This window comes from Rhinopithecus bieti, unplaced genomic scaffold (genome assembly GCF_001698545.2).
Source record: "Rhinopithecus bieti isolate Rb0 unplaced genomic scaffold, ASM169854v2 scaffold_6380, whole genome shotgun sequence".
Lineage (NCBI taxonomy): Eukaryota > Metazoa > Chordata > Mammalia > Primates > Cercopithecidae > Rhinopithecus > Rhinopithecus bieti.
The window spans coordinates 3972342-3992717 of NW_016806642.1; the positions used below are offsets into that span (position 1 = coordinate 3972342).

Sequence of the window (20376 nt, forward strand, 5' to 3'; positions counted from 1 at the left end):
GAGTTCAAGAAACGTGTCCAATGTAAGAGTCTGTAAGGCTCAGCACAGTGGCTCATGCCTGTAATCCCAGCACTGTGGGAGGCTGAGGCTGGAAGATCACTTGAGGCCAGGAGTTCAAGACCATCCTGGGTGACACAGCAAGACCCCATCTGAAAAACAAACAAACAAACCAAAAAACAAAAAAAAACAGGCATGGTGGCTCTTACCTGCAGTCCTAGCTACTCAAGAGGGCTGAGGCGAGAGGATCACTTGAGCTCAGGAGTTAGAGGCTGCAGAGAGCTATGACAGACCCACTGCATTTCAGCCTAGGTGACAGAGCAAGACTCTCTTGTAAAAAAAAAAAAAAAAAAAAAAAAATCTATAAATGGAAAAACTGGGATTTAAACCCAGTCTTTTAATCTCAAACCAACATGTATCACTATTCCCAAAAACCATGATTTATCTTTAGAATAATCAAAATCTGCTACTTGAGCTAGCTTCCCTGATAGGTGTTTCCAGCAGGGAGACTGACTTGTTGCTGCAATAGCTATTTCTGGAATTCATCTTTTTTCTTTTGTTGTTGTTGTTGTTTTAGTGAGGCGGAGGTGAACCATTCCTGCAGTTACTGCATTACCAGGCTGATGTGTGGAATGGGTGGGGGAAACTTCTATTCCATCTCCCTGCTCCAAAAAAATCCATTTAAAATATTGTTCATGGATAGAAGACATATCAGATGTTAAACTGATAAAATTAGATGCTACATTTATTTTAGCCAAAAGGCCAAAAAGCAATGGGAATTCAACTTTTGTGCTCATTCCCTACACAGACTGTGTTTCATTCACGGCATTAGGATTCAACTTGAACATTCTTCCTCACGTAGACAGTACAGTGATGGGTCAAATGCTTTTGAATGACAGCATTTGTTTCCAAAGAACTAAAATATCTGAGACTTTGTTTCTATGATAAAGTCCCAGACTTCCAGGTTCAATCCTTTTGCCTCAACATACAGATTAATTTTTTTTGAAAATCCTTTAATTTTCTGGCTAGGAGACCAGGATTTCTATGCTATTTCTTTTTGAAACATATATCGTGTAGCATAATCAAAATCATGTGTGCGTGTGTGTGTGTGTGTGTGTGTGTGTGTGTGTGCTGGGGCAGGAGGGATTAAGTATAAATCCAGAAATCCTGTCAGATGACATTTTCGTGCATGCTTTTCGTATTCTCTCCTCATAACTTTCCTTAAAAGTAAATCATGTCAGAAGGTGGCATTCAAGCTCATCATTGTATTCCTACAAGTACCCAAATAACTTGGATTTCCACAAATATTTTTGAACCTTTTAATATACATTACAAATATTTTAGACCAATCACATTTTGTTGTAACATATTTACAAAACAAAAAATATATTACAATAAATATGATGAAACAGTGAATCTGATCAACAACAAGCTTTGTCACAACCAGCTATTTAAAAGGAATGCAAAAACCTGTTGGTCTGCATATATTAAGAGTTTTGAGATAAATAGGGTTCCAGAATTATAATGTATCCGGAAAAGAGATGTGGGGGGAAATCCCCAAATTTAAGTAAAGTAAGATTCTTTCTCATTGCTAATTACATAATGTTTAATGATGTTTTAAACTGTGAACATTGATGAATTATCCAAACATGATACAAAGCTAATGTAGTTCTATCATTTCAAAATATGTGACATCCACAGAATATCCTTTTAATTGTTATTATGTACTGTAGTTCACACAATATCTACAAATGTGAATGAGGGAAAAAAAACAGGTCACAGCAACATGTCTCACATTCCAATTTTAAATAAGACAAGCACATACTGGATCAAACATTATTTTATAATACGTTAATAAATAACATCTAGTTTGTTATGGTTACCTTGAACAGTTTATGACTGTATATTTAAAAAGAGAACATTTTCTTTGAGTTTCACATTATCAGCAAAAGGTAAAATAAATAATGAACTTTAACAAACAAACAAACGAAAAAAAAGAGAGAGAGAGAAAGAGATCTATGCAGAACCTAAAGTATTTTGACATGCCGCTTTTCCGGTATAGCTTGCCACGAGAAAATTAAAACAAAAACAAAAAATGATTGTCTTTTCAAAACAACTTTTAAAAGCTTTTCACAACATTGAGCATGAACCTTTGAAGATTAGCATGAAAATCTTTTTGCCCATCTGCTTTGCGCATATATATATGTATGTATAATGCACATTGTATATGTGCACACAAAAGAGATCTACTAAAGTCACAGAACAGCAAACTGCTTACCCCTTAAAATGAGAACCAGCCAACACACTGATCTAATCCAGCCAGTCTAAGATCTGGAAAGCTTTCATTCTTGCTTTGCTTTCACAAATGTCCCTGTATGAATGTTGTTCCTGTGGATCCCCAACTACTTTTAAAACAAAAAGTCCACTGTAATAATCCAATGGGTCTAGATTTGCCTTGTGGGGAGGTGGGACCTGGTTCCTCAGAGCAGATACTGACAAGCCATCTGACTGGGTCTGCAGGTGAGTGCAGCTCTCTCACTGTGATCGTGCCATTCTCATAACTCCTATTCAGTGTTGCCTTCTATTCTCTTACCACAACCGCTCACAAACCTAGAGAACACTGAGTCCATACTAGATATTGGCCCTGATAAATTGTGAATAGGCCAAACTACTTTACCACCTGTTTCCAGCTAAGAATGTTTTCTCGGCTAAATAAAAGAAGAGCATTAAGCCTTACAGCAAAACTAGATGTTTCATTTAAACCAGGTTTAGAGTTGTTATAGTAGTAAGACTTTTTACTTAATTAATCACAGTTTTCTAAAGGGAAAGAAGGGTAGCAGCCCACTTTCCTAACCAGGAATAAAGATGTCGGCATCTTCAGAGTCCCTATTTTCTTTAGCCAGCATTTTCATTCATTTTTAGCTTAGTCAGAAAGTTGGTGGTAATCACTGGACTGTAGTTTAATCACTGGACTATTATCACTCCCCACAATTCAAGTTCCTTTATATTTGTTAGTCCTCTTGACCAAAAGACATTTACAGTATTATGCTAAAGGCCTTAGTAAATTTTTACTTAAAAAAAAATACTTGGTCTTGTTCTGTGAGTCTGCATAAAGCCACTGCTCAAATTATATCTTTCCAAGAAAAATCTAGGAACCATTAAACCATCATATAACTCTATTATCATAACTGTTGCTCATTAATCCTATTCTCAGACAATGTGATGGGTGTTATGCCTTCATGGGTGGTGGCCTCTGTTTTCCATTTCCCCAAGTAGAATGCAGTGGTTCCGCAAGTTCATCTGACTAGAAGTTCCTCTCATGCTTTGGATCTTTTATGGTGGGAACTTTGAGAAACCAAACATCCACATTCCTTATCGATGAGAAATTAATTCATGAGTAACTTAACGGTTTAGTACTGAAAACATGTTACTGGAGTTTTTGGTTCATCTGCGAAAACCTCAGAATTGTGACACACACTGAGCATTAGCACAGGTCTGCAGCAGGGATGGAAAAGCTCCTGAATTAATATAAGGGCTTTTGGCCTTGGTTTTCAAATTCAGACCAGGCATCATTGAGCTCCAGGAAAATCATCTTTGCGTATTGCTCATAGGGTTGCCCAGTAGCCTGCAGAGAAAACAAAAACACACATTAGATACCACAGACCAAAATGTTATTGATATTGAAATTTTCACTGCCAATATATGGACTCTAAGTAATTGAAATGTTTTTCTATTTTGCCATTTCTACTTTTCAGCCTAATCTACTATATCTGACCCAAATTACTATAACCTCCCCATAATGCCCTCCCCCTAGAAATGCACAAGGGTAGTAGTAATCTGTCAAGAAGCAGACAACAGAGAGCTTATCGGGCAGCAAAAGATGTATCTATCTTCTCCAGAAGTATCTGCCAAATGACAAAGGTTCTTGACAGCCCATCTCCACTGACTAGATAACTCCTATTTTCCCGTTTCTAAACCGTTCTTTGAGAGTCATAATGGGGCATACAGTTTGTGGATTTTTCTGGGCTCTTGTTTCTCCTTCTCTTTTGATTCATCAAAATTCAAGTACTACCATTGCTTCTCATTAATTCTTCTTTCCAGACTAGTACAAAAAAAATGTAGAGAGATGAAAATCAAATGCATCAAATTCAAGCCTGTGTTCCCAAGTGGCACTTCGATCATAGCTTCATGTCATATGACCGGTATAGTCTATGTGACAGCAAGATGACTCACTTCTTTCTGAATGTTTCTATGTATTATACTATGATTTCATTTGGCCATGAGTTAGTTGAAGTTTCTGACAAGGTAGAGCCTTAGATGTATATACTTCAATGAAGACATAAACTGACATAATCAATATAGTGATAATCAAGACAGTGGCAAATTTAATTCCATTTTGAATATTTTATTGATTCTCACAAATTTTACCAACTACATTCTAAAGCTTTTCCACTACTATCCTAGCTAACCATACTGTTTTATCTCTAAAGGAAAGAAGTTTTCTTCTGTCCAGCTCTTAGTCTGTCCTTACTATTGTAAGTCAGGACACAATTTACTTTTTCTTTTCTTTTCTTTTTTTGGAGACGGGGTATCACTCTGTTGCCCAGGCTGGAGTACAGTGGAGTGATCTCAGCTCACTGCAGCCTTGATCACCCAGGCTCAAGAGATCCTCCTACCTCAGCTTCCTGAGTGGCTGAGACTACAGGCTCATGCCACCACACCAGCTAATTTTTGTATTTTTTTTTTTGTTTTTTTTTTGAGACGGAGTCTCGCTCTGTCACCCAGACTGGAGTGCAGTGGCCAGATCTCAGCTCACTGCAAGCTCCGTCTCCCGGGTTCACGCCATTCTCCTGCCTCAGCCTCCCGAGTAGCTGGGACTACAGGCACCCGCCACCTCGCCCGGCTAGTTTTGGTATTTTTTAGTAGAGACGGGGTTTCACCGTGTTAGCCAGGATGGTCTCGATCTCCTGACCTTGTGATCTGCCCATCTCGGCCTCCCAAAGTGCTGGGATTACAGGCTTGAGCCACCGTGCCCGGCCCGTATTTTTTTTTGTAGGGACGGGTTTTTTTCATGTTGCCCAGGCTGGTCTCAAACTTGAGGCCTCAAGCAATTTGCCTACCCCGGCCTCCCAAAGTGCTGGGATTACAGGCATACGCCACCGTACTCAGCCACAATTTACTTCTGAGCCCTAAAAATTAATCCCTGGGTAAATCTTACTCTCTCTAAATAAGCCCCTGTAATATATAGTTTGATATCTTCTTTCTCATTTCGTAAAATATAACTATTTGTTTAAATATCTGATTCTAGCCCATAGACTTAGTTTTATTAAAAATGGGTCATATCAACCAGCACATTTAAAGTAAAACACATACTCATAAGATAATGAAGCAAGGACCTGACAAGTTACACAACAGGGCAGGTTATACCCACTTTATCTGGGTGCACCACCAGGACAGCCTTCCTGTACACCTTCTTCACCTGCTCTGGTGTTACCAGGTCTGCCATGCCAACTGGTTTCCACTTGGTCTCCCCAGCCCACAGCACAGTATGCATCGTGGAGAGAAGGGCTCTGATATTTCTTTCTTTACCTTCAATCCATTCCAGAATCTGTAAACACGAAAGGAATTAAGAAATTCAAATGCTTAATTACTACTTCAGAAGGTTTCCACTAGGACTCTAGAAACCCCTTCTGTTCCAGCAACATCAAAACACTTAGGGCAACCTGTATAACCCAGGCTGTTTCCTCCACCTGAAATGCTTCTCCTCCTTAACCTCCTACCTTGTCTTCCTGGTTAACTCTATCATCCTTCAAAAGCCTGCTGAGGAATTTCACACTGTTAGACTTTGCAAGTTTGATTTCCTTTCTCTCCCAACCCTACCCTCAGAGTTACACTCAACATAAACTCCATGAGCGTAGATACTGCACTAAATAAGTAACCGTTAAAAAAGGGCCAAACTTCTCTGGGCTACTCTACCTTAAACATGTTTTTACCATAATATGTGCCACACTTTATTGTAACTGTGTGTTTGTCTTTCCCTTCCATTAGGCAGAACTGTTTGAGGAAAAGTATTATTTCTTATATATCACTGTATCTCAGAACCAAATAATCAACCTGGTGCAAAAGAGCTCAAAAAGGCCTGTTACATTAATTGATCCATTTAGTCATTTATTTGAACTATGAACATTCACAATTTGAACAAATGAGGTGATTAAGTCAGAGGGATCATAAAACTGTATCAGCATTGAGTACCTAACAGGAGTTCGGCTAAGTGAGTGTTGCTGGATGAATGGTTCAGTCACGTTAATGACAGCTACTCTCCCAAACAATTACATACCCTGTACCAATTAAATAATCAAACATGGCTTAAGTGAAATAAACAGCTTTCTTTTATAGGATACTGTCCGAGTTTGCCTAATGAACAAAGGTTTTTGAGATGAAGCACAAAGTTTTTGGAAGAAATATTAAGCTTCTGTGACATTGGGTGGAGTGAAAAACATGCAAATGAAAGATCCTACATTGTACTAAAAAATGTATCAAAGAATCTAAGTTATATTAGATGTATATTATATACATCTGCAACAAATCTGTCAGGAAATTATACAGAACAGTGGTATATGTTTTCAGAATGTGTTAAGATTGACTTGCCGTTCCAGTACTGGTTTTGCAGATGCCTTAATACAAAGACAGATTACATCCTCCTCTTTCAGTTTGTTATAGTGTCAGCATATTTAGTATTTTGTCACATAGGAACTCAACCTCTCCATCTGTGAAGAACATTCCAATTCTCTTGATCTTTACAAACTCTTCCAGACTTCATACCACTCATCAACATAACCACCCTCTATTTCCCAGCTAATCTGCATCCACCTGTCCATACAACATCTTCATCTGTGAAGTTATGTGATTTTTCTTCAGCTGTGAAACAAAGGGGTTAGATTTGCTGATTTGCAAACTTAAAAAAAATGCTGAAACATACTAAAACAGTATGTTGATTTGAGGAAAAAAGTATGTTGATTTGATTTAAGGAAAATCCTCAAATCTAATTTTACCTAGACCTCCAGAATCAAAAAGAGATAAAAGTAGAACTGCTTGGGTTAAAAGTAGAGGGAGACAATGGGGAAGACGGGAGCCACACTTCCTTCAGCCTTTCTCTCCTCTACCTTCCAAACCTCCAGGTCTAATGTTGCAGGAATTGGTAAGTGTCAGATACGTAAATATTTCTCTATCAGTAGAGAAAAGATCCTGGGGGCTTCAGTCAATCTGGTTTAATAAAAAAGCTCTCAAGGCAGAAACAGAAAACATAAATAATGCATTCTTCTTACCAGCAAATTCTAATGACTCATCTTTAGAATGTGAATGCCATCTGAATAACAAAATCACCTCTTAAAAAGTGCCAACTGCTCATCTGAACAGGCAAACAAAAGAAATCTATATTGCCATACCATGGAATAACATTTATTTTATTAAAGAAATTAAACAGTGTGTGCAACCTCCTCAAAGCTACTTTGCTATTAAAGGGAACAGCTGTACTCAAATCACAACTGCAAAGACCAAATAGAGTGGCCACCAGAAATCTAATACCACGCCTTCTATAGGTGATATGGTCCGAATGTATGTGTCCCCCCAAAATTCCTATACTGAAATTCTAATTCCTGAGGTGATGATATTAGGAGGTTAGGGCTTCCTATTGGGAGGTGATTAGTTCATGAGACACATTTCTTATAAATGGGATTAGTGCCCTTATGAAAGAGGCCTGAGCAAGACCTCTTTCTTCTGCCTATGAGGACACAGAGAAAAGACCACCATCCATGAACAAGGAAGATGGCCCTCACCAGACACCAAAATGGCTGGCACCTTGATCTTAGACTTCCAGCCTTCATAACTATGAGAAAAAAAAAAATCCTGTTGTTTATAAGCTACCCCATTTATCGTATTTTGTTATAGCAGCCTGAATGGACTAAGACAATAGGTTAGTCTCATGCTGATAGCTCCATACACATGACTTTATCACATGACTTTGTCATACAGGATAATCAAGCTGTGTCAGGGGCCTCACTCACCTTTAATTTCTCAGGATCCATTTCCTTAGCCATTTCCTCCTTTCTCATCTCAGCTATTGTCCGAGGCCCCTTTTTGTCTTTGTGAGCATTGAAACCTTGACCAGAGAGTAGGTCTTCAAAATCAGCTGCTTTTTGTTTCCCTTCTGCAATATAATGTTTGAAAATCACTATAATTTTCATTCTTAAACATAATGCTGTATCATTATCTCACAGCATCTGGGGTCTTCAAGGTGTTTTTAATATGCATTCAGTCCCTTAACCCTCATGCTTGCTTACCCTGTGAGTGGGGTAAGAGACTCTTGCATCCATTTTACAGATGATGAAAATGAATCTGTCCAGAATCATATAACATATATGTGGCAAGGTTAAAACTGGAGGTTGATTCATGAAGCCAAATCAAATTCCATCTCCACTGTACCTTCTCTTTAAATAAGGAAACTCATTATCCCTCCAGATTATAACTAACTCATATCAGTGTTGGCACTGGGATCTGGGTTTTGGTAGTTGAAATCCACGCATGCTACCACTTTCCTGCCCCTATTCTGTTGATATTTTAGTCAGTCACTTTGCTCTTTCTCTCCAAGTCTGTTGTAGCCTCATAATCTTTCTCAATTTGATTCGACAGGCAGCCAAGCATGGTGGCTAGGAACAAAGAATTTGGACCCCAACTCCCCAGGTTTGAATTCTAACTCTGCCACTTAATAGTGATGTGAGGCCGGGTGCGGTGGCTCAAGCCTGTAATCCCAGCACTTTGGGAGGCCGAGATGGGCGGATCACGAGGTCAAGAAATCGAGACCATCCTGGCTAACACGTTGAAACCCCGCCTCTACTAAAAATGCAAAAAAATTAGCCGGGCGTGGCGGCGAGCGCTTGTAGTCCCAGCTACTTGGGAGGCTGAGGCAGGAGAATGGCGTGAACCCGGGAGGCAGAGCTTGCAGTGAGCCGAGATCGCGCCACTGCACTCCAGCCTGGGCGACTGAGCGAGACTCCGTCTCAAAAAAAAAAAAAAAAATAGTGATGTGACTCAGGCAAGTTACTTACTATCTCTGTTCCTCAATTTCCTCATCCATAAAATGAGGATGGTTTTAGGAATATTACTTACCTTATGGAATTGTTGTGAAAATGAATTAGTTAACATTTAAAATGCTTAGAACAGTGCCTGGCTATCTAAATGCGTGTTAAAACAAAATAGAACCAAAACATCAGTCCATACAGTCAATTCAAATCAACCAAAATCAGTTGGTTGAGTTGAAAACCATCTGCTATCTCTATACTGTAAGACATACACACACCTGCACTTGCACACACTGAAATGTAAGTGCTCTGAAACTAGGGATTTTGTTTCTTGTTTACTGTTGCATCCTCAATGTTTTCTACACTGAAGATGCTCCATAAGTATTTGCTGATTGAAATCACTCACCCCACATCTATCTACTCAAAAATGGAGGGGAATTGACATGACTCTATGGAACTGTCCAGGAAATATCCCTGGTAGTCAAGAACAAACATGATGTTACATACCTCCAACAACTGAATTCCTAACGTGTTGGTGTTGTGAGAAGCACTTGTGTTCTAGCCAGTAGAATTTAGCAATAAAGGGCAGGGGTTCTGCAGCCAAACTGCCAGGGTTCAAATCCTGACTCTGTCACTTATAAGCTGTATCAACTTAGGAAATTACTTCATCGATCTGTGTCACAGGTTCCCCACCTATGATATATGGTTGGTTTTGAAGATTATAAGAAATAATATGGGAGTCCCCCGACTTATTGACAGGGGGTATGTTCCAAGGCCCGCAGTGGACACCTAAAACCACAGATAGTACCAGACCCTATATACACAGTACTTTCTTTGATCTGATAACCGAGATGGCTACTAAGTGACTAATGGGTGGGTAGAGAACACAACATAGATGTGCTGGACAGAGGGATGCTTCACATCCTAGACAAGATGGAGTAAGATGGTGTGAGGTTTCATCACACTACTCATAAAAGTGCACAATTTAAAATGAATGAATTGCTTACTCCTGGAATTTTTCATTTAATATTTTCAGACTGCAGTTGACCTCAGGTAACTGAAACTGCAAAGGATAAAACCACAAATAAAGGGGGATGACTGTACATGAAAAATGCTTAGGATAGCACCTGGCATACAGTAAGGACTCAATAAATGTTAGCTACAGCTACTAGGAAGAGCAGAAGAATCGCCTTTCCATGTTCCATAGAGAGAAAGTCCTGTTCCCTCACCATGTTCCTATGTACTTCATTGCAGAGTCTGACAAAATCAACTGAAATATAAAATGTACCAAAATAGGCTTTTAATAAACTCAAATCTAACCATCCCTCCTATGCAAAAATATTACTTTTCACTCATTGTCAAGATCCTATCCAAGGTATCCTCCAGCCTCAGGTGTTGGCACCATTATAGGTACCCCACTGATCTCAGGAATCCACCAAACAGAGCATAAGAAAGACCAAGTGTTCCAAGACACATACAGTCCTCTAATTGGGACCAAAGAGCAAGTATAACCAATGTGCTTGAAAGATTCCCCAACTTTTTCTTCTACCTCCTCTTCCAAAGGAATAACAGCTTTAAGATCCATCCACCTCTCCACTCACATCCCTTCAACATTCATTTAGTGCCTACCCTATGCCAAGCATTATGCTAGGTGCTAATGATACCATGGCAACTAAGACACAGTCCCTGCCCTCCATGTGGTTTCAGTGTGGAGAGAAATGGACAAGTGAGCCCACAGTCACAAAATGGCATAAAAGTTAGAAGCATAGTCAACCCAGGAGGCTCCAGGTACAGCACTGGGGTTAGGGATCATGTTGTGTCTCTACAACTATAAGATTTCCTCAGAAACTACTGAATTGAAACTACCCAGAAACTACTGTCACCATCAGACATACACATTCAGGCAGTGTGACAACACAGACAGGCTGCCCTATAGCTAGGCCCCATACCACCATCCTTACCCAAATTACTTGATCCTTTCCCACGTTCGTTCTGGCCCCCAGGCATGGCCGAAAAGCTCACATTGTAGTTGGGTCGGTTCTGGGGAGAGGAGTGGGGCATGCTGGGCTGAGGCTTAGGCTGTGGCTGCTGCCAGTTGTAGGCACCTCCCTGCTGCCACCCGCCACCCATAGGCTGGGGAGATGCCTTCTGTGGCGAGCTGAGAGGTGGGAATCCTCCACCCAATCCAGTTGGTGTGGTGGGTTTGCTGGCAAATGAAGAACTACCTAAAGAAAAAGAGATAAAGAAGGTAAAACTATATTGAGTGGCCTCTAACTCTTGTGTCTTCAGATATTGTTTGCAGTGGCTTTAGTAGCCATTCCCTTGACTTAAGTAATCTTCCTAATATAGATAAAGGAATTGCAGGCATACATATTATTTCCTTAATCCCCACAACGACACTTTTAGGTATGTTTTAATGGCCTCATTTTTCCTTCAGATGAACAAACTGCAGGTCAGAGCAGTTAAGTGATTTTCTCAGAGGCACACAGCAAGTGGCTGAGCTGACACTTGATTCTGGATCTTTGCCTCCAAGTCAAAAGAACCCTGGCTCTTCCCACTGTGCCATCCTTCCCCACCCTTCCATCTTCTAAGCAGATTCTACTTTTTCACTAGAATAAAATGTTTTTAAAAACTACTAAATGACAAGAATGGGGAATAAAACAGAGTAAGTCCACTCATTAAGGTGCTACTTAAACTTCAATTATTAGGATTAATCACTTTTTGTTATAAAGCATGGTTAGTGCCCAAGAGTAAATAAAGATGTTTTGAAATTTCACAAGTAGGTTTTAATTTCATACTACTTGCATTTCATTCAAGGAAAGCAAAAACAGTCAACATTCTGATAACTTTAAACAGGACAAAGGATCTTATTCAAGCTTTAAAAATGATGTTATTTTGTGCCAGGAATTTAAGTAGAATCGTGATTGCATAATCTCCAAACTTTTAAGCACTCACTGCATAAAAGCTGGGTTATGTCCAAAATATGAAAACCAGCTGTGACTTGCATTTAAAGAGGTAAAATGAGAAACTGAAATGTGATGATCCCTAAAGACCCTTTCATGTAATAGTCTAAAGGAACAACAATAAAATAACTAATATTTATATAGCTCTTTAGAGTTAACAAAATGTGTTTATGTACATTACTGCTCAGATCTACACAACACTCTTAGGAGGTAAGTAGTATCACTGGCCCCACTTTAAAGATAAGGAAATTAAGGCTCAGAGAGGTTTCCTGATATGCTCATGATCACACGGCTAATTAATGGAGCTGGGATTAGACTATGTACATCCTACCTCCAAATGTCATGTTCGTTTACTGCACTCAGTAATCCTTAATTCCTCTCCTAATTGCTGAGCCTTTCACTATAACTCATCCCTTACTATCTCTTCTTTCTATAGATACTTTCCCTATTCTGATCCTGGGACTCCACTTTCCTTCCCTACTGGAAATGTATCATGATCACTGGACTTACCGTCAATCTGAGTTTGAGTCTCAGCTCTATCATTCATTCTTGCATTTGTTCTTCATTCATTCATACATATATACACTAATTCACCCCTATTTGGTGAGCATTACCAAGTGTCATGTACTATGCTGGGCACTAAGAATATAGCTGAAAACAGGACACAGAGAATCTTTCTATATCTCTCTTCTAAAGCTGGGTGAAAAAATCGCACCCCTTTGAGCCTCAGTTTCTTCATCTGTTTAACCAAAACTATGTCTATATCACAGGTATACTGTAAAGACATAACTATATGAAAGTATTCCACAATTAAGCAAACAAAGAGATGTTATATATTATAAAATAATGTAAGCTCATATGCTAATAAGCCCATGCCTAGTACATCTTTAGGGCTCAATAAACACTTGGTGATAGGAAAATGTAATGACAGGGCTTGTCTTCAAAGTTGGCATTGCCCCACTCATTCCATAACTAGGAGTATGAAGTCCCTCTTCCTATGTCCCAGAGCCTTCCTGCCAAGAGCACAGGAACATACACTTAAGATTTGGTATTCATTCTATACTGGGGTTTCATTTTATATTTAAGGAAGCTTACTTTGTTCTGAACATATATGTTTTTTATTTTAAAATTTGGTAAATATGGAAAAGCCTAAAGAACTAAGAAAACCTTGCCATTTGCCTACCATACTGTCAGTTATTCATTCATTTAGGAAACACTATTGAGCATCCTCTAGATGCCAGGCTGCAGATACAGTGGTGAAAAAGCAGACGCTGACCCCACACTCATGGGGCTCATCAACATTGCAGGACTCTCTGATGTCTACCCTTCTAGAATATTTTCTCCCTATGCTCAGCAAGTCTAATTGTTAATGCAATTGAAGCAGATAACTGACAGAAAAACAAAGTGGTAGCTAAATCCAGAGACCACTGCAATCCTCATTAAAAGCTACAGCAGTGGTTCTCAACCTTGATTGTGCATTAGAATTACCTGGGGAGCTTTTTAAAAAATGCTCCATCTTGTGTAGCCCCTAGAGTAGTGGGGCTACACAAGATATTTTACACAAGATATTTAAGTTTCTTCCTCCCACCGTAGTGTAAGTTTCAAAGAACAGGAATGTCATCTGCCTTGATTCTTTATTACATCCTGAATGCCTACCACGTAGTAAGTACTCAAAAATACTTGTGAAATGAGGGAATTAATGTTCAAGGGTAGAAAATCATTGACTGGATGAACTGAACTGATACCCCTTCCCACACTCAGCTACATCAACCTCTAAACCTTTTATGAGTGCAAGCTCCAGAGCTAGACTTCTTGGTGTTGAAAGCTTGTGATTTGTGCATGTTACTTAATCTGTTGTGTCCCTGTTTCCTCGTCTGTAAAATGAGGATTATAACAGTCACTACTTCAAAAGATTATGAAGATTAAATGAAATGATATATGTGAAGCACTTCAAGTAGTGTCTGGCACATAGTAAGGCCCCAATAACTATTAACTGTTATTTTTATCGTTTTCATTATTTGACATTATATTATATATTTGTTAATTTATGATTTGATTCCCCTTCTGTAATGTAAGTTTTATTAAGGCAGGAGTTTTGTCTTTTTTTTGCTATTTTTTTTTTTACCAAAACAGTCCTAGCACCTAGAAGGCACTTTCGTAAATATTTGTTGGATGAATAAATGCATTAAAAATCAATAATAAATGAGATTTTATTAAAGTAAAATTTCATCTGATGTAGTAATATTACTTTAAAATTTGAAATTTTCTGTAAGATACAAAGAAAGGTGGAGAAGAAAATATCTGCATAAAAGAATTTTGAGAGTTCTTAGAAGGGAAAAACACCTAAACAGTACAGAATGGAAGATAAAGATGCTGACACAAGTTACAGACAACAATGGTAGCCAGGCTCACATTCCCTCCATCTGGCTCTAAATGCCTCAGGAGGGCTTCCTGAGATCAGGGACTATCAATATGGCCAAGATAAACCTTTGTGTCAGGGCTACCCCATCCTTATTTAACAAATCTGCACTGCCCCAGAGGAGGAAGGAAAAAGGAGGAAGAAAATGTTTCAGAACACAGTACTCTAATGAACCCCTCCTTGAAAACAGGTTCCTTGATGAAATCAGTTTGAGAACTCTGGTCACTGTGACCCTCTTAGTGGTAATCAAAATCCGCTGAAACCAGTGTTTCCCAATCCCACTTGCTCTCAAAACACTTACCCTGTGACATCTATTAACATATGGTGAAAATATTCTAGAAATACAATACTTGAGTCTATTTTCTGTATAGAATTTTACAAATTGACCAGAGAGCACCACAGTTAATGGAGAGAAGGGGAATGGTGTGAAGATCTCACAGGTAACACCACAGCATCACAGTAAGTGTTCTGCAAGGTTGGCATCATGTGGCACAAATCCATCTGACCAGCCCTGTCTCATACCATTTCCCTACACATTACTTTTGCGCAGCCAAACTCTGCTGCCATGAGCCCCTGAAAGCTCTAACTTTATTCATACTACACATCCAGAATTAGGCACTGGAGAAATGAATCAATAAAGATGATTTTGAATCCCGTATCTGATTCTCACTTTCTTTTTTTAAAAAGCCTATCTCAGGTTTCAGAGGATAGATTAAGAATACACACTATTTGAGGTTCCAGGTGACAATACCAGCTTGCTATAACACCAAAGACTGAGATTTGAGGCTTTGTAGCCATAAATAAATGTTATTTGTAGCTCGATCTTCTGAGTTTGTACCTAGCGTCCCCAGGTCGGCAAAAGGATCCAGAGTCTGGGGTTTGTTTTGATGGGTGGGAGTACCATGCGAGGATCCGGTTGGGCTGGTGGCAGCTGACTTGCTTCCCATTCCAAAGCTTCCTGAAAAGGAAATAAGGTCACTGAAAATGAGTTAGTTGTTTGAGGCTGAATTCTGAAATTCAGAATTCCAGAGTTACTGTTCATTTGTCTCCTAGGCAAATTAGGACAGGGTTTGAAAATGTCTAAGAAGTTGCTAGACCCTGTTTCCCTGACCTGGGTGAATGGTGACCTTGAACAAGGACAGAACACAGAAAAGACAAATGCTGTTTCCAAACCACAAGTGTGAACTATTATATCCACTGTTTGTTTTATTTCCAGGTCCTCATGTCACCTGACTTCACTCTTTCCTGTAGGATTTGAAGTTAGGTCTGGATCTGGATTCCAGCTTTGCCAATTCCTGAGTGACCTTGGGAATCTTGCTTAACATTTTTGAGCTTCACCATTTTACCATTAGTTTTAAAAAAGAGAAATAATATGAAATCAACAGCACAGGCAACAAAAGAAAAACAAATGGGATAATTATCAAGCTAAAAACTTCTGTGCAGGGAAAGTAACAATCAACAGAATAAGAAGGCAACAGGGTAAAAGACTTATTTTCACCATATACAAAAATCAGCTCAAATTCCATTAAACATTTAAATACAAGACCCAAAACTATGAAATTACCAGATGAAAACATAAAGATGAAAACCAGAAGAAAACCAACAGATGTATAAAACCAACAGATGTATAAAAAATACTAACATCACCAATCATCATATAAATGCACATCAAAACCAAAATGACATATCACCTCACTCCTGTAAGAATTGCTATTATACAAAAACAAAAAACTTGTTGGCAAGGATGTAGAGAAAAAAGAACACAGTTAGTGGGAATGTAAATTAGTACAGCCATTATGGGAAACAATTTGGAGGTTCCTTAAAATATTAAAAATAGAACTACCATATGACTTATCAATCCTGCTACTGGGTATATATCCGAAGGAAATCAAATCAGTATGTCAAAGAGATATCTGCACTCCCATGCTTATTGTAGCACTATTCACAACAGCCAAGATATGGAATCAACCTAAGTAACCATTAATGGATGAATGGATAAATAAAATGTGGTATACACACAATAGAAAACTATTGAGCCATAAAAAGGAGAAATTCCTGTCATTTGAGACGACATGGATAAACCTAGACAGCATTATGTTACATGAAATAAGCCAGGCACAGAAAGATAAATACTGTATGTTCTCATTCATTTATGGAAGATAAAAAAGTTGGTCTCATAGAAATAAAGAGTAGAATGGTGGTTAGCAGGTGCTGGGGTGGTTGGACGTAGGGCAGGGATGAGAAGGCATTGGTTAAAGGATATATTATTATAGCTAGATAGAAGGAATAAGTCAAGAGATCCATTGTACAGCATAGTGACTCCAGTTAATGATAATCTACTACATTCTTGAAAAATTCAAAGAGAATGGATATTAAATGTTCTCACCACAAAAATGATAACCATGTAAAGGTAATGCTTTTGTTAATTAGCTACATTAAACCATATCACAGTGTATGTGTACTTCAAAACATCATATTGTATACGTCAAATATATACAATTTTATCTGTCAATTTGAAGAAAAATCTTTTTTTGAGACAGGGTTCTCACTCTGTCACCCAGGCTGGAGTGCAGTGGTGTGATCTCGGCTCACTGCAGCCTCAACCGCCTGGGCTCAAGTAATTCTCCCATCTTAGCCTCCCAAGTAGCTGGAACTACAGGCACACACCACCACACCTGACTATTTTTGTATTTTTGTAGAGATGGGGTTTTGCCATGTTGCCCAGACTGGTCATGAACTCCTGGCCTTAAGGGATCCTCCCATCTCAGCCTCCCAAAGTGCTGGGATTATGCCCCAGCCAAAAACTTTTTAAAAATTAAAACAGAAGCAAATCCTGTCACATGCTACAACACAGATGAACCTTGAGGATATTATACTAAGTGAAATAAGCCAGCCACAAAAGTCAAATGCTGTATGATTCTACTTATAGGAGGTATCTAAAGTAGTCAAACTCATGTAGAAGGGTGGTTGCCAGGGGCTGGAGGAGGCAGAGATAGGGAGTTATTTAGTGAGTGTAGAGTTTCAGTTATGCGAGAGGGTCAGTGGTGAGGTGGGTTCGTTCTGGGGATCTGTTGCACAACAAAGTGCATGTAGCTGATAATACTGCATTGTACACTTGGAAATTATTGGCAGAGTAAATGTTATGTTGTGGGGAGGGGGTTGCTACGATTAAAAAAAAAAAAGGGAAGCAGCAACTGCTTCAGAAAGTTGTTGTGATAAGCCCATTGTGTATATGTTTATATGTGCACACGTGCACTTAACTTGTTCAATGTCAGAAGCAGTCACGTGAGACAGCTCCATAAATGCCATAGTGGTCATGAGGAGGAGACCTTATTGATCACAGAAAAATCCTGCCCTGAAATAAGTACTTTGTAAAGAAAGAATAATATTCACGTTTGTCAGCATCTACACTATACCAGAAATTCTTATACAAGTTTTTTTCATTTAAACTTACACAACTGTGTGGGACCAAAATTATTATCCCCATTGTTCAGATAAGAAAACTGAAGCTCAGACTTGCCAAAAAATCCAAGAGTTTCTAAGTGATAGAGTTTGATATATATTTATATCTGTCTGATTCTATTGTCAAGACAGACATCCAGCAAATGAAACTTAGAAAAGTTAAATGGTGTATGATAAGTAGCACCATCACATCATCAAGTGCACTGGGAAAAGCTCTTCCAGAATAAGAATCTTTAGGAAAAAGTGACACAAATTACACAGGTAGGCCACAATACTCTCTGAGTACTCACTTCATCTTGGGTAAGGATTATGCTTTTGCAATTATATAAATGTGTACAGAAAATAACCTGCTGACCTTTACCTGGTTTAGCATGCCAGTCCCAACCTCCAGAAACATCTGGCTGAATATTCACAGCAGGCGTACTAGAAGCTACAAATGGGGAGAAGAAAAAGAATGAGAACAACAGAGCTCAGAATGCACTTTTCTGAGTTCACATAGGATAATGCCGATCCATCCCTGAAGCCTGCATGGCCCCAGCAAGATCCCAAGAAATCCACTTGTGCTTCCGAGTTCTTGCCACACTCTGCAACACTCGATATGTTCTACCTTCACCTATGGTTGTTCACATGAGGCTTGACGGAAACTACATATTATTTGTCTCTGCTCCTTCTTTGTCTCACTTTGGTTTTACCTCCATATCCAAACACCTTGAGTTATAGCTGAGCATGTGTCTGTCTCCATTTGATTGTGAGTCCCTCGAAGGCAAGAAAGAACTATCTTATGTGTGTGTGTCCCACCTGTAAACTTAACACAGAGTCAGTGTGCAATAAGAACAGAGGGGGAAAACACCTTAAACTCAGTTTACCTTTGCTAAGCACTAACAAGTATAGAGGCATAATCCACTTAAAACTGACATTTTGTTTTTTCCTCTGCTGTGACATGAATTGAGAATCATGAGTCATGCAGAACATGTATTGGGCACTGGCTATACACCATCACTATGCTGGTTGTCAGGGATGTGTCTATGGTACTCAAAATAAACTCATTACAGCTTCAAAATAAATCATTCTGACACCCCTCAAAGTTCCAAACATATAACTTAAAAGAAGTATTTGGCTAAAATGAATCAGGTATAATAGAGGAATACATGTGCGTAGTAAGTTTTTTATACATCTATAAAATCTATATAGGAAACAGGATGCCATGATGAAGAATTTCTTTCTGAGGCACCTCTAGGTTTTTCCCACACAAATTAAGGATTAAAATGCAAATACTAAACTGACATTGCAACTGGGATTTAAAACACACACACACACACACACACACACACACACCATCACCACCAGAAGGCATCAAGATTAGCATTCCAAATCTTTTATGTCCTTGTTTTGTTTACTTAGTACCAACCAAGACATCTAGTACCTTCCCATCATTAAGTTAAAAAGGATATGCCATTATCAGCAATAATAATTCTTTCTTTTATATTTCTCCCTTCTCTTTTTACACAATAACCCATTCCACTGAGGTGGAAGTTAGACGGTTTTGCTAATACGTTCTATCTGATTTCCTTTAAGCTCTGATCTTAGTCTTACATCCAATTAAGATGTAGAAGTAGGTATCAGAACTTATTACTAATCAAACCCACAAACCCTTATGACTACCTACCACATGCAAGGCACCACACCAGGGGACAGAGACTAAAAGATGCATTATCTATCCTCAAGAAACTTAAGGTCTGTTAGAGAGACAGGAATATATTTTTTAAAAAAGGTAATTACCTAATATTTTAGTCTCTATTTTGCCTTTTATTATGATTATTTATTTGTTCTTCCAACACCATGTCCCAAGTGATTATTCTCTTCAGAACAGGAAAAAATTCAATAAATATTTGTTGAGCCCAAAGGTAGTATTTTTTTTTTAATTTTCACAAGAGATTTGCAATGCCTTGTAGAAACCCAGGGGAAGTACCCTGAGGATTTGGAGGTGGGCAATCTGACCTCCCAAAGCAGACATCTGAATGTCACCTATATTCTATCTTATATGAAGATGGTGAATTGATTCAGTAACAGTGAAATGATCATTGCTTTCCCAACAAGGAGAGGAGAAAATTCTTTCCACTCGCTAGCACAATACAGGCCAAAATGAGAAATGTAACCACAAAACAAAGGAGTGCTAACTGGCCTAAACTGGGTGATAAACATCATGTTCTGATGAGCTCATCAGAAACAGAAAACTAGATCCAAAACTGCCAAGCTGCCAAGTATGAACACCCACGTTCACGGGACACAAAGGGTAGTACTCTTATTAAAACAATAATTTCAAAGTATTAAAATCAGGAAAATGTATAGCCTTATAGACACTATCACTGTGCATCAAAGAAACTTGGATGAGAAAAGATCAGTTAATTTATTTTATATTTAATATTGGAAAGATAGCACCTACCATGTGCCAGTACTT

At 38.7% G+C, this 20376-nt stretch overlaps 1 protein-coding gene across 1 annotated transcript in view; it reads right to left on the reverse strand.

Moving 5' to 3' along the window:
* Positions 1–1302: 1302 nt before the first annotated feature.
* The window catches only part of DNAJC6 (DnaJ heat shock protein family (Hsp40) member C6), a 111805-nt gene continuing 92731 nt past the window's right edge, over positions 1303–20376 (reverse strand). Inside the window, exons 14-19 of the mRNA XM_017877184.1 lie at positions 18280–18348; positions 15295–15414; positions 11036–11299; positions 8061–8203; positions 5429–5605; positions 1303–3622 (exon numbers count right to left, since the gene is read on the reverse strand). Of these exons, the coding sequence (XP_017732673.1) occupies positions 3521–3622; positions 5429–5605; positions 8061–8203; positions 11036–11299; positions 15295–15414; positions 18280–18348 (875 nt within the window). The 3' untranslated portion in view covers positions 1303–3520. The remainder of the gene's footprint in view (positions 3623–5428; positions 5606–8060; positions 8204–11035; positions 11300–15294; positions 15415–18279; positions 18349–20376) is intronic.